The sequence below is a fragment of the Pseudophryne corroboree genome, chromosome 5, assembly GCF_028390025.1.
Source record: "Pseudophryne corroboree isolate aPseCor3 chromosome 5, aPseCor3.hap2, whole genome shotgun sequence".
Taxonomy (NCBI): domain Eukaryota; kingdom Metazoa; phylum Chordata; class Amphibia; order Anura; family Myobatrachidae; genus Pseudophryne; species Pseudophryne corroboree.
This window is the reverse complement of record NC_086448.1, coordinates 283,451,992-283,468,112: the sequence shown is the minus strand read 5'-3', so window position 1 is coordinate 283,468,112 and position 16,121 is coordinate 283,451,992. Positions and strand designations below refer to the sequence as shown.

Genomic DNA, 16,121 nt, shown 5'->3' with positions numbered 1-16,121 from the left:
GGGGGGTGACCCCTTGATTTAAGGGGTCCCCACTCCTCCAGGGAACCCCGGCCAGTGGTGACTAGTTGGGGGGGTAATGCCACGGCCGCAGGGACCTACATAAATGTGTCCCCTGGCTGTGGCATTATGTCCCTGGCTAGTGGAGCCCGGTGCTGGTTTTAAAAATACGGGGGGACCCCTACATCTTTTGTCCCCCGTATTTTTGGAACCAGGACTGGACTAAGAGCCCGATGCTGGTTGTCTAAATACGGGGAACCCCTGTCCAATTTTTTCCCAGTATTTAAACAACCAGGACCGGCTCAAAGAGCCCGAGGCTGGTTATACTTAGGAGGGGGACCTCACGCAGTTTTTTTTTACATTTTTAACCCATTCAGACCCTTCTCCATTAAGTTAATGGAAACCCTGGACAACAAAATTGCATTCATGTCCTCCTCCCGCTCCCTTCCCAGTCCCAAACACTGATTATTATTTTTTTCTATAAAAATGTACAATATATCATAAGTATGATGAGCAGGCATGCAGCGGGCATTGGCGACTTTGGACTGAGTTGCAAATTAGTGGCGGAGGGCTGGGTCAGTTGATGGTGGGCGAGTTTGTAAGCCATTGGTGGTGGCAGCGGGCATCGGCTCAGAGGCAGTGGTGGGCATTGGCTCGGTGGCGGTAGGGTTCATCGACAGGATTCGGCGGACATTATGGCTGTAGTGCCTCACCGCACGCCACTGACCTCACCGCACGCCACTGGTGTGTGGGACAGTGTGCGTGTGTGTTAATTGTGTGTGTGGGACAGTGTGAGTGTGTGTTAATTGTGTGTGTGTGGAACAGTGTCAGTGTGTGTAAATTTTTGCAGTCCAGTGTGTGTGTGGGGGAGAGGAAAGTATGAGAATGTGTGTGTGTGTGTAGTCTGAGTGGGTGTGTGTAGGATTTGGGGGTGGCCAGTCTGTGTGTGTGTAATCAGTGTGTGTGGGATGTACTAATGGCCATTTACCGAAGAGAGATATGTATTAAACCACGGGCACTGAGATGCCCTTCTCACTCACCATCCAGCTGGGTGGGCGAGCCGGGCGGGTGGAAAGCCAGCAGCAGGGGCAGCATGCCGGATATCAGCAGCCGAGGGTGGGGGCTGTAATGCACATGCGGAGCCCAAAGCCGGAGATCAGCAGCATGCTGACCGGCAATAAGCAGCTTCTGCTTCCGCGTTCAACATGCTGCTGATCTCCGGCTTTGGGCTACGCAGGGTTCGGGGGATGGGTGTCCTCTGCCGGTGTACTGCAGCTCCGGGGGTGCGGGCTCCGGAGGCTTTCAGCACTGTTGAATATCCAGCTGCCTCAAGTATGTACAGCCCGCACCCTCTGCTGCTGATATCCGGCATGCTGCTGCTGGCTGTCCCCCCGCCCGGCTCGGCCACACAGCTGTATGGTGAGAAGGGCATCTCAGTTCCTGAGGTTTAACACATATGCCTCAGAAAATGGCCTCTGCGGTAAACGATACTAATGCTTACCGTGACAGTAACAGCGGGGAGGAAGGCGCACATCGGGATCCTGCAGCATGAAACAAGAACCCCTTCGGAGCGCAGCAGGCCACACTGAAAAGGGTGCATACCCGGTGCGGTGCTCTGCATCCCGGGTGGTGCCGAAGATGTGGAGTGTCGGAGGTGGCAGAAGCGCCGCAGCTTGGGGTGAGAAACTGCTGCAGCCCTTCCGCTGCTAAACTCTGCAATTAGTCTATTAAGGGGGTGGGCTCCCCTCATCATAGTGCCCCACAGGCCATGTTAATTCTGGGGGTAGGATCCCCTAACTCTATAATGGGAATTTTGGCTCATACCATGTGGAGTAATGTGAATTTTGGCTCATACCGTGTGCTATAATGTGAATTTCGGCTCATACCGTGTGCTATAATGTGAATTTTGGCTCATACCATGTGGGGTAATGTGAATTTCGGCTCATACTGTGTGCTATAATGTGAATTTCGGCTCATGCAGTGTGGGGCAATGTGAATTTCGGCTCATACTGTGTGCTATAATGTGAATTTCGGCTCATACCGTGTGCTATAATGTGAAAGGGGCACCAGTACTAGATAGTATAAGGGGTCCTACTACACTGAAGGACACGCCCCTTTTGAGTGACCACACCCCTTTTCCGGAGCGCGCGCGCCTTCGGCGCGCGCATAATTGCTATCTGCACTCTTTCATTCCACCTTCAAAAATTCAACTTCGACCACCGCACCTACATACACATACATACACACACACCCTGACATCTTTATATGCAGTGACACCGGTGGCGTCTGCACATACTTTCCTTTTGTATTTTTTTTTTAATTATCATTTTATTAATTTATTATTTGTATTAAGAAAAAAAATTTTTTTTTTTGGGGGGGGGCGCCATTATTGATCTTGCCCTGGGCTCCAAAAACCCTAGTTACGCCTCTGTTCACGAGAACCTGTAATTTCGTGCAGTCAGGGCACGTAATAAATAACTTCTTCTCGACCAATTGTATAACTTGCATGAAGCAAATAAATTTTGATATTTAAATATTTTTATATAAAAACCTATGAGAAAGAGCTATAATTTAACTTGTCAACCTATATTGAAAACTCAAAAAATACACAGCTACAATTTTTTTTTACAGTGTCACATATTTTTTTTTTATTTCATGGAATGAGCCAATATATATCTCTATATGCAGAGCACGGGGACTTGGACAATGGTATATTGTCCGAATATTTCTGATGTTCTTTGATCTTGTATAAGTCTAACTGCATAAGCTGCTTGTTATGTGGAGTTAAGGCTTCTGGCAGCATCTAGGCGTGGAAAGTAACAAACCAAGACATACCACTTTGAAAGGAGAAGAGATTTCCCAGAGCCTGGTCCCCCAGATATGAGGAGAGGTGGAATTGGTGCAGGAGCAGCCACTAAATCATTCAAGCGATCATAATACTGATAAAACAAAACAGAAAAAAAAATTGTAAGGCACAATTTACAGAAATGCTGTTGCAGTTTAAGGGGTACATTTACTAAGCAGTGATAAGAGCAGAGAAGTGAGCCAGTGGAGAAGTTGCCCATGGCAACCAATCAGCACTGAAGTAACATCTATGATTTGCATACTATAAAATGATACAGAGCTGCTGATTGTTTGATGGGGAAATATCTCCACTGGCTCACTTCTCCGCTCTTATCACTGCTTAGTAAATGTACCCCTAAAAATGAAAATAGCCACAGTAATATGCAGATCGATAAGGAGATTTATAGTAAGAACTTACCTTTGTTAAATCTCTTTCTGCGAGGTACACTGGATTCCACAGGGCGCCCTTCCTGACGCACTTAGCTTCTTTGGGTTAGTATGGCATTAGCCGCTGATATCTTCTCCTGTCGCCGCCTCCTCTATAACCCCGCCTCCATGTACAGGAGGCTCAGTTTTGTTAACCAGTCCAATGCAGTAGCAGGTAAAAGAGACGACAACCGTTAGTAGCCACATACACTACATTCTCACGACAGGAGAAGGTATCAGTGGCTAATGCCATACAAACCCAAAGAAGCAAAGTGCGTCAAGTGGGCGCCCTGTGGAACCCAGTGTACCTCGCAGAAAGAGATTTAACAAAGGTAAGTTCTCACCATAAATCTCCTTTTCTGCAGCGGGGTACACTGGGGTTCCACAGGTATAACATCGTGGATGTCCTAAAGCAGTTCCTCATGGGTGGGGACGCACTGTAGCGGGCACAAGAACCCAGCGTCCAAAGGAGGCATCCTGGGAGGCGGAAGTATCGAAGGCATAGAACCTTATGAACGTGTTCACCGAGGACCACGTAGCCGCCTTGCACAATTGTTCAAGGGTCGCACCACGGCGGGCCGCCCAAGAAGGTCCAACAGACCGAGTAGAATGGGCTTTGATGGTAGCAGGAGCTGGAAGGCCAGCCTGTACATAAGCATGTGCCGTAACTAGGCATTTTAGCACTGTGTGCAAGAAACTGCATTGTCGCCCCCCTTCCCCCATGCAAGATAGGGGCAGTGCGCGCGAAAAATATATAAGGGCGTGGCCACAAAATAATACCAATTCAAACTATGGTGCACAGTAGTTTCCATTATTCAAATTACGTTGCACAGTGGCGCTACTACACCAGATAGAGCAGCTTTTACACATTACGGCAGACAGCGTCCCTTTTACACATTACGGCAGACAGCGTCCCCTTTTTACACATTACGGCAGACAGCGTCCCCTTTTTATACATTACGGCAGACAGCGTCCCCTTTTTTACACATTACGGCAGACAGCGTCTCCCTTTATACACATTACGGCAGACAGCGTCCCCTTTTTATACATTACGGCAGACAGCGTCCCCTTTTTACACATTACGGCAGACAGCGTCTCCCTTTATACACATTACGGCAGACAGCGTCTCCCTTTATACACATTACGGCAGACAGCGTCTCCCTTTATACACATTACGGCAGACAGCGTCCCCCTTTTTACACATTACGGCAGATAGCGTCCCCTTTTTTACACATTATGGCAGACAGCATCCCCTTTTTACACATTACGGCAGACAGCGTCTCCTTTTTTACACATTACAGCAGGCAGCGTCCCCTTTTTACACATTGCGGCAGACAGCGTCCCCTTTTTACACATTACGGCAGACATCGTCCCCCTTTTTACACATTACGGCAGCCAGTCCCCCTTTTTATACATTACGGCAGACAGCGTCCCCTTTTTACACATTACGGCAGACAGCGTCCCCCTTTTTACACATTATGGCAGCCAGTCCCCCTTTTTACACATTGCGGCTGAAAGGATAGAGAAATCAAGAAATAGAGAGAGAGAGAGAGATACTTACCTTCTCTCCCCGCTGGCAGTCAGGCTCCTCGTGCTGGCAGATCCCTCGGTGCAGGCAGCGGAGAAGGAGGAGGAGGGAGGGGGACTGGAGCCGCAGCAGCGCTATGTAATTGGTAGTAGCGCCGCTGCAGCAGTCCCCTCTCCTTGCGTATTGGCTGCCCGCCGCCGCTGTGAATGCTGGGATGAAGGAACCGCATCCCAGCATTCACAGCAGCACCAGGCAGCCAATACGGAAGGAGAGGGGACAGCTGCAGCGGCGCTACTACCAATTACGTAGTGCTGCTGCTGCTCCAGTCCCCCTCCCTCCTCCTCCTTCTCCGCTGCCTCCGGCGCTGCTGCTCTCCTCCCCAGTGCGGCGCACACAGCAGAGGCAGCATGTAATGAGTCAATTTGACTCATTACATGCCGCTGGCCGTTGCGCCCTTAGGGCAACTGCGCTGTGTCCCAGGCACACCTGGCACACACGTAGTTACGGCCCTGATGTGCAATCACCATTCTAATCCATCTGGCCAAGGTTTGCTTGTTAGCAGGCCAACCACGTTTGTGAAAACCAAAAAGGACAAAGAGGGAATCAGATCTCCTAAGAGAAGTAGCCTCTTCACATAAATACGGAGAGCCCATACCACATCCAAAGACCGCTGTTTGGAGGATAAACCAGGAGATGTAAAGGTCGGAACCACAATCTCTTGGTTAAGCTGGAAAGATGACACCACCTTAGGTAGATAACCAGGGCGAGTTTGAAAAACCGCCCGGTCACGGTGAAAAATCAGAAAGGGTGACCGACAGGACAAGGCACCCAAGTCTGAAACCCGTCTAGCAGAGACAATAGCCAGCAGAAACATGACCTTAAGAGTAAGCCATTTAAGGTCCACAGACTCAAGAGGTTCAAACAGAGACTCTTGTAAGGCCTCCGGAACAACCGACAAATCCCATGGAGCCACAGGCGGGACATAGGGAGGTTGAATACGTAAAACACCCTGAGTGAATGTATGAACATCAGGCAGAGTCGCAATTTTTCTCTGAAACCATATCGACAAGGTAGAAATATGAACCGTGAGGGAGGCCAGACGAAGGCCTAAGTCCAGGCCCTGTTGCAGAAAAGCCAAGAGTTTGGCAGCACTGAATATGTATGCATCATAATTGTTAGTTGCACACCAAGCAAAATAAGAATTCCAGACCCTATGATAAATCCGAGCAGAAGCCGGTTTACGGTCCTTCAACATAGTTTGAATGACCGCCTCCGAAAAACCTTTGGCCCTCAGTACGGAAGCTTCAAGAGTAACTCAGTTAAAGCCAGCCGGGCCATATCCTGGTAGACACAAGGGCCCTGAACGAGGAGGTCTGGTCGCTGCGGAAGCAGAAGAGGACGCTCTATAGGGAAACCCTGCAGGTCTGAGATCCAATGCCGTCTGGGCCACGCTGGAGCGATTAGAAGTAGTATTCCTCCTTCTTGCTTTGACTTCCTTATCACCCTGGGCAGAAGTGACACTGGAGGGAACACGTACGGCAGCCGAAAGCTCCATGGAATTGCCAGTGCATCCACGAACGCTGCTTGAGGATCCCTTGTCCTTGCTCCGAAGACCGGAACCTTGTGATCTTGTCGAGACGCCATCAGGTCTACATCTGGTAGTCCCCACTGGTCCACTAGGAGTTGAAAGACCTCCGGATGCAGTCTCCACTCTCTGGCGTGTACGTCCTGACGACTGAGGAAGTCCGCTTCCCAATTTAGAACCCCCGGAATGAACACTGGCGATTTGACTGGCAGATGGCGTTCCGCCCAACGAAGAATCTTTGACACTTCCATCAGTGCTTTGCGGCTTCGGATGCCACCCCGATGATTTATGTACGCCACCGTGGTGGCGTGGTCTAACTGAACTTGAGTAGGCCTGTTCTGTACTAGAGGCAGGGCTAGTGTCAACGCATTGAACACTGCCCGCAATTCCAGAATGTTTTATCGGAAGGAGAGATTCCTCCCTGGTCCACCGACCATGAAGAGAGTGTTGCTCCAACACCGAGCCCCAACCCCACAGACTGGCATCCATCGTCAGAAGGACCCAGTTGGAGATCCAGAATGGATGACCCCTGCTCAGTTGTTGGTCTTGCAGCCACCAGGTCAGTGACAGACAGACCTCCGGAGTCAATGATATCACGTGAGACCTGATCCGGTGAGGCAGGCCGTCCCTCTCCTGTGGTGAGTGTGTGGTGTAATTGGCTACGAGCGTTTGTCGTCTCTAGTACCTGCTACTGCATTGGGCTGGTTAACGAAACTGAGCTCCTGTGCACGGAGGCGGGGTTATAGAGGAGGCGGCGCCAAGCATCCTGGGAACAGTCAAACCACTTAGCCTGTTGGTGCCTCGGATCAAGATCCAACTCTACACCCCAATGTTATCCCTGTGGAACCCCAGTGTAACCCGCTTTAGAAATAATAATGGCATAAGCTTCCCACTTCAGAGTGCAGCACCCCGGAAACTCAGCTCAAATTCCTGCACGTTATCTGGAATGGAATGCTGCAGGAGGGAGACGTGGAGACTCACCAGCTGGAAACATACCTATTCACTCACAAGGTAGGAGTTGTGCGCACCACGACTCATATTTTCAAAGTAACAGACGCTCCACACTCATATCTACCATGAACATTAATTACAAGTTTTGATTATTACAGGTTGAGTATCCCATATCCAAATATTCCGAAATACGGACTTTTTTGAGTGAGAGTGAGATAGTGAAACCTTTGTTTTCTGATGGCTCAATGTACACAAACTTTGTTTAATACACAAAGTTATTAAAAATATTGTATTAAATGACCTTCAGGCTGTGTGTATAAGGTGTATATGAAACATAAATGAGTTGTGTGAATGTACACACACTTTGTTTAAAGCACAAAGTTATAAAAAATATTGGCTAAAATTACCTTCAGGCTGTGTGTATAAGGTGTATATGAAACATAAATGCATTCTGTGCTTAGATTTAGGTCCCATCACCATGATATCTCATTATGGTATGCAATTATTCCGAAATATGGAAAAATCCCATATCCAAAATACCCCTGGTCCCGAGCATTTTGGATAAGGGAGACTCAACCTGTTTTATCCTTTATTTATATGGTGCCACAAGGGATCCGCGGCGCCCATTACACAGTGCATAATCAAATGAGTAAACAAGAAAACAGCACTTATAGTTCAAGACAATATAGGACAGGTATAGAAAACCAGGGGTTAGGGGCCATCAAAGGGAGTATGGAGTATAAGATAGTGTAAGTAAGAAAAGGAAAGGCACATGAGGAAAGAAGGCCCTAGAAATTCTTATTTAAAAAAAATTATATATATATATTTATTTATTAGCAATGTAGTATTTATATCTTATAACATTGTATGGTTCCTACATGGTATTACTGTTTTAATACCAATTACTATATGTTTATTTTATAGTATATGTCTTAAAGTCATTCTAATTGTTTTATTATAATTCTGCCACAAAATAATACACATTCAAAATAAAGAATATAAATTATATAGACATGTCTTTAGTCAATCCATTTAACTAGTTCATAGCCAAACATTGGCTCCCAACATAGGCATTCTGTCTTCACTAAGGACCTGCTTTACCTGTGTGCAAAATGTTGTGCCCACTATGTATAAATTATGATTTGTCATGAGAATATGTTAATAGTTTCAATTTAGAAAGACAAAACTTATACCCAGAGAGCAGTTTATAAATGTGAATAATAAATCACACTTTGTGTTTTGATCTGAATAAATGTTATAATGTTTTTTAACTATTACAGGAATCAAATCTACACATAATCCTGGTAATAAATTGGTTACTAATGACACTAGGCCTAATTCAAAGATGTACGCATACCGATGGTTTGCGTACATGTCTGATGTTTGTAGTACTGCGTTGCCGCATGCAGTGCCCCCTAAGATGCAGCATGACTGACATTCTGCGGCTGTTTGGGGGCATAGAAGGGGTGGCGTTGGAAACCATTTTACAAAAAGAGGTCATGTTAACCTCCTTTTGTGGACATACCGAGGCCAGGGTCTGCCTCCACTGACGCAGATTTCCTGGCCCTGGCAGCGTAAAATCCCCGGTCAACCTTAGTAACATGATGGTAACTCAGACAGCCGATGGTCACGCAAAATGATCTGATGCTCCATCTTCGGAAGCAGCAGCAGTTCACAGAAACCGGCAGGAGGAGTCTATTTACACAAGACACCTCCTGCAGAATTTACATATTTTCCACAGATACAGCTGCTGAACAAAATGCGCCCAGCTCTGAATTAGGTCCAAGAGCAACTAACAAAATAAGGGGCCTAGTTCAGACCTGATTGCAAAAGCTAAATCTTTCTCTAATGGGCAAAACCAGGGGGGTCATTCTGACCTGATCGCTCGCTGCAGTTTATCGCAGCGCAGCGATCAGGTCAGAACTGCGCATAAGCCGGCGCCGCATTCCCACAGCGCATGGCTGACAGCTGACGGCTGTCGTTGCCTAGCGATCGCCTTTGCCTGATTGACAGGCAGAGGCAGTCGCTGGGCAGGAGGGGGCGGCACGGCGGCGTTTGGCTTCCGTTTAGTGGGCGTGGCCAGACCGTGCGGGGGGTGGGCCGCAGCAGCTGCGTGACGTCCCACGCAGCCGCTGCGAGCCAGGCAGCGACGACTGTCTACTGGCAAGCGCACAAAAGCTGCGCTGGCCGGGAGCTACTCCTGAAGTACAAAAGCATCGTCGCTATGCTTTTGTACTGCAGCGACGGGACAGTGACTGACATGCGGGGTGGGCTAGCCCTGTGCTGGGCATCCCCCCGCTTGTCTGTGGTCCTGATCGTAGCTGTGCTAAATTTAGCACAGCTACGATCAACTCGGAATGACCCCCCATGTGTACTGCAGGTGGGGCAGATATAACATGTGCAGAGTTAGATTTGAGTGGGGTGTATTCAAACTGAAATCTAAATCGCAGTGTAAAAATAAAGCAGCCAGTATTTACCTTGCACAGAAGCAAAATAACCCACCCAAATCTAACTCTCTCTGCACATGTTACATCTGCCCCACCTGTAGTGCACATGGTTTTGCCCATTAGAGAAAAATTTTGCTGCTGCGATCAGGTCTGAATTAGGCCCAATGATTTAGAATTAACAAAACTATGGGGTAAATTTACTAAGAATCGTATTTTCCCGTTTGAGGTCAAAGTTCAATCACGAATGACATCGAAAGTGTAAATATGCAACTTTTTGAATTGATTACGACTAATTTACTAAGCTGCCGTATTCTGCATTTTCGGTTTTTCCGATGTCGATGTCATTCGTTTTTTTAGGCAGTGTTTTACGTGAGTGACTTGTAAAACACTGCCGACTTTAATACAATGAATCTCGGCCGGATCTGAGAGATCCGTGCTGGGCTTCATTGTGCACCTTGTAAAAAAAAAAAAAAAAATGTTTAAACTTAAAAAAAAAATTGCGTGGGGTCCCCCTTCCTAAGCCAAACCAGCCTCGGGCTCTTTGAGCCGGCCCTGGTTGCAAAAATATGGGAAAAAAATTGACAGGGGTTCCCCCATATTTAAACAACCAGCACCGGGCTCTGCGCCTGGTCCTGGTTCCAAAAATACGGGGGACAAAAAGCGTAGGGGTCCCCCGTATTTTTGAAACCAGCACCGGGCTCCACTAGCTGGACAGATAATGCCACAGCCGGGGGTCACTTTTATACAGTGCCTTGCGGCCGTGGCATCAAATATCCAACTAGTCACCCCTGGCCGGGGTACCCTGGGGGAGTGGGGACCCCTCCAATCAAGGGGTCCCCCCCCAGCCACCCAAGGGCCAGGGGTGAAGCCCGAGGCTGTCCCCCCCATCCAATGGGCTGCGGATGGGGGGCTGATAGCCTTTGTTGAAAGTTATGAATATTGTTTTTAGTAGCAGTACTACAAGTCCCAGCAAGCCTCCCCCGCAAGCTGGTACTTGGAGAACCACAAGTACCAGCATGCGGCGGAAAACCGGGCCCGCTGGTACCTGTAGTACTACTACAAAAAAAATACCCCAATAAGACATTACACACACACCTTGAAAGTATAACTTTAATGCATACATACACACCACCATATACACATACTTACCTTATGTTCACACGAGGGTCGGTCCTCTTCTCCATGTAGAATCCATGGTGTACCTGTTGGAAAAAATCCTACTCACCAAATCCAGTGTAGAGGGCTCCTCGGGTAATCCATTTGTAATCCACGTACTTGTAAAAATAAAAAAACGGACACCCGACCTCGCACTGAAAGGGGCCCCATGTTTTCACATGGGACCCCTTTCCCCGAATGCCAGAAACCCCCTCTGACTTAGGTCTAAGAGGGTTTCTTCAGCCAATCAGGGAGCGCCACGTTGTGACTAATTGTGACTCCCTGCCTGCACAGGAGCACCGTCATTTCCGCCATTACCTTGGTGAAAATCCTCGGGGCCGTGGAAAGCCCAAACGGCAACGTCTGAAACTGGTAATGACAGTCCTGTACAGCGAATCTCAGGTAAGCCTGATGAGGGTGATATATGGGGACATGAAGGTATGCGACCTTTATGTCCAGTGACACCATAAAATCCCCCCCTTCCAGGCTGGAGATAACTGCCCGGAGAGATTCCATCTTGAATTTTAACTTTTTCAAGTACAGGTTTAGGGATTTTAAATTTAGAATGGGTCTGACCGAGCCATCCGGTTTCGGGACCACAAATAGGGTTGAATAGTACCCCTTCCCCTGTTGAACTAGGGGAACCTCGACAACCACTTGTTGTTGACACAGTTTTTGAATTGCAGCTAAAACTATCTCCCTTTCTGGGGAAGAAGCTGGTAAAGCCGATTTGAAAAACCGGCGAGGAGGCACGTCTTTGAATTCCAGCTTGTAACCCTGGGATACAATTTCCATTGCCCAAGGATTCACGTCTGACTGAACCCAGACGTGGCTGAAGAGTCGAAGACGTGCCCCCACCGGCGCAGACTCCCTCAGTGGAGCCCCAGCGTCATGCGTGGATTTAGTAGAAGCCGGGGAGGACTTCTGCTCCTGGGAACTAGCCGTAGCAGGCAGTCTTTTCCCTCTACCCTTACCTCTGGCGAGCAAAGGAAGAGCCCCGACCTCTTCTGGACTTATGCGACCGAAAGGACTGCATCTGATATTGCAGTGTTTTCTTTTGCTGTGGGGAAACATAAGGTAAAAAAGTAGATTTACCCACGGTAGCTGTGGAAACCAGGTCCGCGAGACCTTCCCCAAATAAATCCTCACCTTTGTAAGGTAAAACTTTCATATGCTTCTTTGAGTCGGCATCACCCGTCCATTGGTGGGTCCACAGGGCTCGCCTAGCAGAAATCGCCATGGCGTTGGCTCTCGAACCTAGCAGACCAACGTCTCTTTGAGCGTCTCTCATATATAAGACTGCGTCTTTAATGTGACCTAAGGTCAATAAAATGGTATCCCTCTCCAGGGTATCAATGTCAGCTGACAAAGTATCGGTCCAAGCCGCAACAGCGCTACAAACCCAAGCCGACGCTATTGCCGGTCTGAGCAAGGCACCCGTATGTGTATAAATTGATTTTAAGGTAGTTTCCTGTCTGCGATCAGCAGGATCCTTGAGGGCTGCCGTGTCTGGAGACGGTAGCGCCACCTTTTTGGACAAGCACGTTAACGCCTTGTCCACCCTGGGTGAGGATTCCCACCGTAACCTGTCCTGTGCAGGGAAAGGATAAGAATTCTTGGGAATCTGCAGTTTCTTGTCTGGAGTTTCCCAAGCTTTTTCAAATAACTCGTTCAGCTCATGAGATGGGGGAAAGGTTACCTCAGGTTTCTTTTCCTTAAACATGTGTACCCTCTTGTCAGGGACAGAGGGGTCATCTGTGATATGTAAAACATCCTTTATTGCAATAATCATATAATGAATACTTTTGGCCACCCTTGGGTGTAACCTCGCATCATCGTAGTCGACACTGGAGTCAGAATCCGTGTCGGTATCAGTGTCTGCTACTTGGGACAGGGGACGTTTCTGAGACCCTGAAGGGCCCTGTGACACAGTTAAAGCCATGGATTGACTCCCTGTTCTATCCCTGGACTCTGCTTTGTCCAATCTCTGATGTAATAAAGACACATTTGCATTTAAAACATTCAACATATCCAACCAATCAGGTGTCGGCGTTGCCGACGGAGACACCACAATCATCTGCTCCACCTCCTCCTTAGATGAGCCTTCCGCTTCAGACATGCCGACACACGCGTACCGACACCCCCACACACTCAGGGATATATCTATATGGAGACAGTTCCCCAATAAGGCTCTTTGGAGAGACAGAGAGAGAGTATGCCAGCACACACCCAGCGCCAACTGACACTGGAAACAAAATTCCCAGATAAAACAGCGCTTTTATATAACTATATATATATATATATACACTCACTGCGCCAATTAAAAGTGCCCCCCCCCCCCCCCTCTTTTTTGCCCTCTGTCACCGTGTTCAGCAGGGGAGAGTCCGGGGAGCCAGCTTCTCTGCAGTGTGCTGTGGAGAAAATGGCGCTGGTTAGTGCTGGAGGATCAAGCTCCGCCCCTCAGCGGCGGGCTTCGGTCCCGCTCAAATTTCCAATACTGGCGGGGGATTATATAATATAATGCGTCCGCAACCTATATATATGTTAGCCAGTCCCTAGAGGTTTATTATTGCTGCCCAGGGCGCCCCCCCTGCGCCCTGCACCCTTCAGTGCCCGCTGTGTGTGTTGTGTGTGGGAGCAATGGCGCGTTACCTCAGAGAAGTCTGAAGTCTTCTGCCGCTTTTGAAGTCTTCTTTCTTCTTATACTCACCCGTCTTCTATCTTCCGGCTCTGTGAGGAGGACGGCGGCGCGGCACCGGGACGAACGGCGAGGGTGAGACCTGCGTTCCGACCCTCTGGAGCTAATAGTGTCCAGTAGCCTAAGAAGCAGAGCCTATCATTTAAGTAGGTCTGCTTCTCTCCCCTCAGTCCCACGATGCAGGGAGCCTGTTGCCAAGCAGTGCTCCCTGAAAATGAAAAACCTAACAAAATTATTTTTCAGAGAAACTCAGGAGAGCTCCCCTGTAGTGCACCCAGTCTCCTCTGGGCACAGGATCTAACTGAGGTCTGGAGGAGGGGCATAGAGGGAGGAGCCAGTGCACACCCATTCTAAAGTTCTTTATAGTGCCCATGTCTCCTGAGGAGCCCGTCTATACCCCATGGTCCTTACGGAGTCCCCAGCATCCTCTAGGACGTAAGAGAGAAGTGGATGACTGCATTCAGTATTTTAACGTAAAAATAATAACCATAACTTTAAAATGACTAACCTTGTCAAATCCCAGCTCACACGTAGAGTGAGAGGCCTGCTGGAAAGCCTCCATCTGCTCCTGTTCATCATGAACATCCCACAGCACATCTCCAAAGTCATCATCTTCCTGAACCGCCGGGTCATCCTTGGCTTCAGGGTCTGAGATCTCACCACCAAGCAAATCCTGCAAAGGAAGATCACTTCTTTCTAACTATAACATTGCACATGCTAATAATGGCATGACGGCCCTGGGATGGTTTAATGAACAGTACAGAAAGTACAAATTAATACGCCGGTCACCATATCTGCATGCAATCAATAATCTATTGAATGAGATAAAACATGGAACATTTGAAGCAGTGAGACAACCTCAGATCATTTTCTACAACTATAACATGCTGTAGAGCAGGGGTGAGGAACCTGAAGCCCTCTAGCTATTGTTGAACTACACATACCAGCATGCCCTACAAGAGTTTCAGCATGGCCAAACTGCAAAACAGTAGCAGGGCATGCTGGTATTTGTAGTTCAACAACAGCTGGAGGGCCAAAGGTTCCCCACCCATGCTGTAGTACAGGCACCATATAAGTAAATTTTATCATTAATGATAGTAATAAAAATAGTATTTATAAGACACTCCACTTTCACCACTGTTTTGATCTTTCCTGAACATATGAGTGTAAATCGGTAAGTAGTCTATGCACTAAGCCACAGGTTCTCAAACTCGGTCCTCAGGACCCCACACGGTGCATGTTCTGCAGGTCTCCTCACAGAATCAAAAGTGAAATAATTAGCTGAACCTGTGGACCTTCTTAAAATGTGTCACCTGCGCACCTGCTGGGTTACCTGCAAAACATGCACTGTGTGGGGTCCTGAGGACCGAGTTTGAGAACCCCTGCACTAAGCCTTGGAGAGAGATAAAGTGGACTGAGATCAAAGTACCAACCATCCAGCTCCTGTCATTTTTCAAACACAGCCTGTAACATGGCAGTTAGGAGCTGATTGACTGATATTTTATCGCCATCCACTTTATTTCTCTCCAACGCTTATTAGTAAATAGACCCCTAAATCACTGTTGGGTAGATGAAAGTAATAAAGTGACAATGCAGTGTAATACAATTCTACTCAAATAAATAGATGTTAATATTACACAAAAGAAAAATACATATAAGTGAATAAATATTATGCATTTTGGAGTGAGAAGTCCGCGAGGACCTTGCTTATATGCCAGATAGCAACAGCTAGGACAAGGAAACCTGCGGGAGGCTGCTACCAGCCGAAAAGAGTTTGAAAGATATATTGGCTTAACATTAATTGGTTTACACTGACCTGATCCTAAACTGGTAAAAGCAGTTATAAACATACTCTACCTGTACTTTGAAGAAATAGAGGTTATTTGCCACTGTACCAACTGTGGCGCAAATGCAGGCCTATGGAACTTATAATGAGTACGAGGAATGCTACGACTATTGGGATAAAAGCACTGGTAAAGTGATAAACCGTACATATGTTTGTCCCAAGTTTTTGACCTATGTGATTTAAACCCCCAGGAAATGTCTGTTTCTGCCAAAACGACTTGATTAGTTTTTAGTAAAAGCTGGATAAGAGGTCCAGGGGGTATGGGTGTGAGAAAGAAAGGAGGGCTCCAAACAAAGAACATTTCGGGGTTATAGGCCTTCAGCCTGAGTGCAGGCTAATTAATGCTTGCACTTGTAAGAGGCTGATATAAGCTGTATCAGAACTTGACTCATGGTCTCACTAACCGGACTCATGAGGGGCCTGGCTTGATAATTTAGGGTGCATGTATATGGTAAATTGTAATTAAATTAAAATCTGGATATGGAGATACTGGTGTCTAGCCAAGAGCCCACGGGCTCTGGCTCTGCCTCTGGGTATAGCAAACAAACTAACAGAAACAAAATAAGATAAAAATGGCACCTCACAACAATTTTAGTGATGGATCCAATGCAGCCCAGTCTGCCAGAGCGATGTAGACTAGACTT

At 47.6% G+C, this 16,121-nt stretch overlaps 1 protein-coding gene across 2 annotated transcripts in view; it reads right to left on the bottom strand.

Annotated features, from left to right (window-relative positions):
- The window catches only part of NPHP3 (nephrocystin 3), a 303,001-nt gene that overhangs the window by 150,151 nt on the left and 136,729 nt on the right, over positions 1–16,121 (bottom strand). For both annotated transcript variants that reach the window (XM_063922378.1, XM_063922379.1), the window contains 2 exons: positions 14,140–14,304; positions 2,833–2,936 (listed from right to left, as the gene is read on the bottom strand). In XM_063922378.1, the coding sequence (XP_063778448.1) occupies positions 2,833–2,936; positions 14,140–14,304 (269 nt within the window). The remainder of the gene's footprint in view (positions 1–2,832; positions 2,937–14,139; positions 14,305–16,121) is intronic.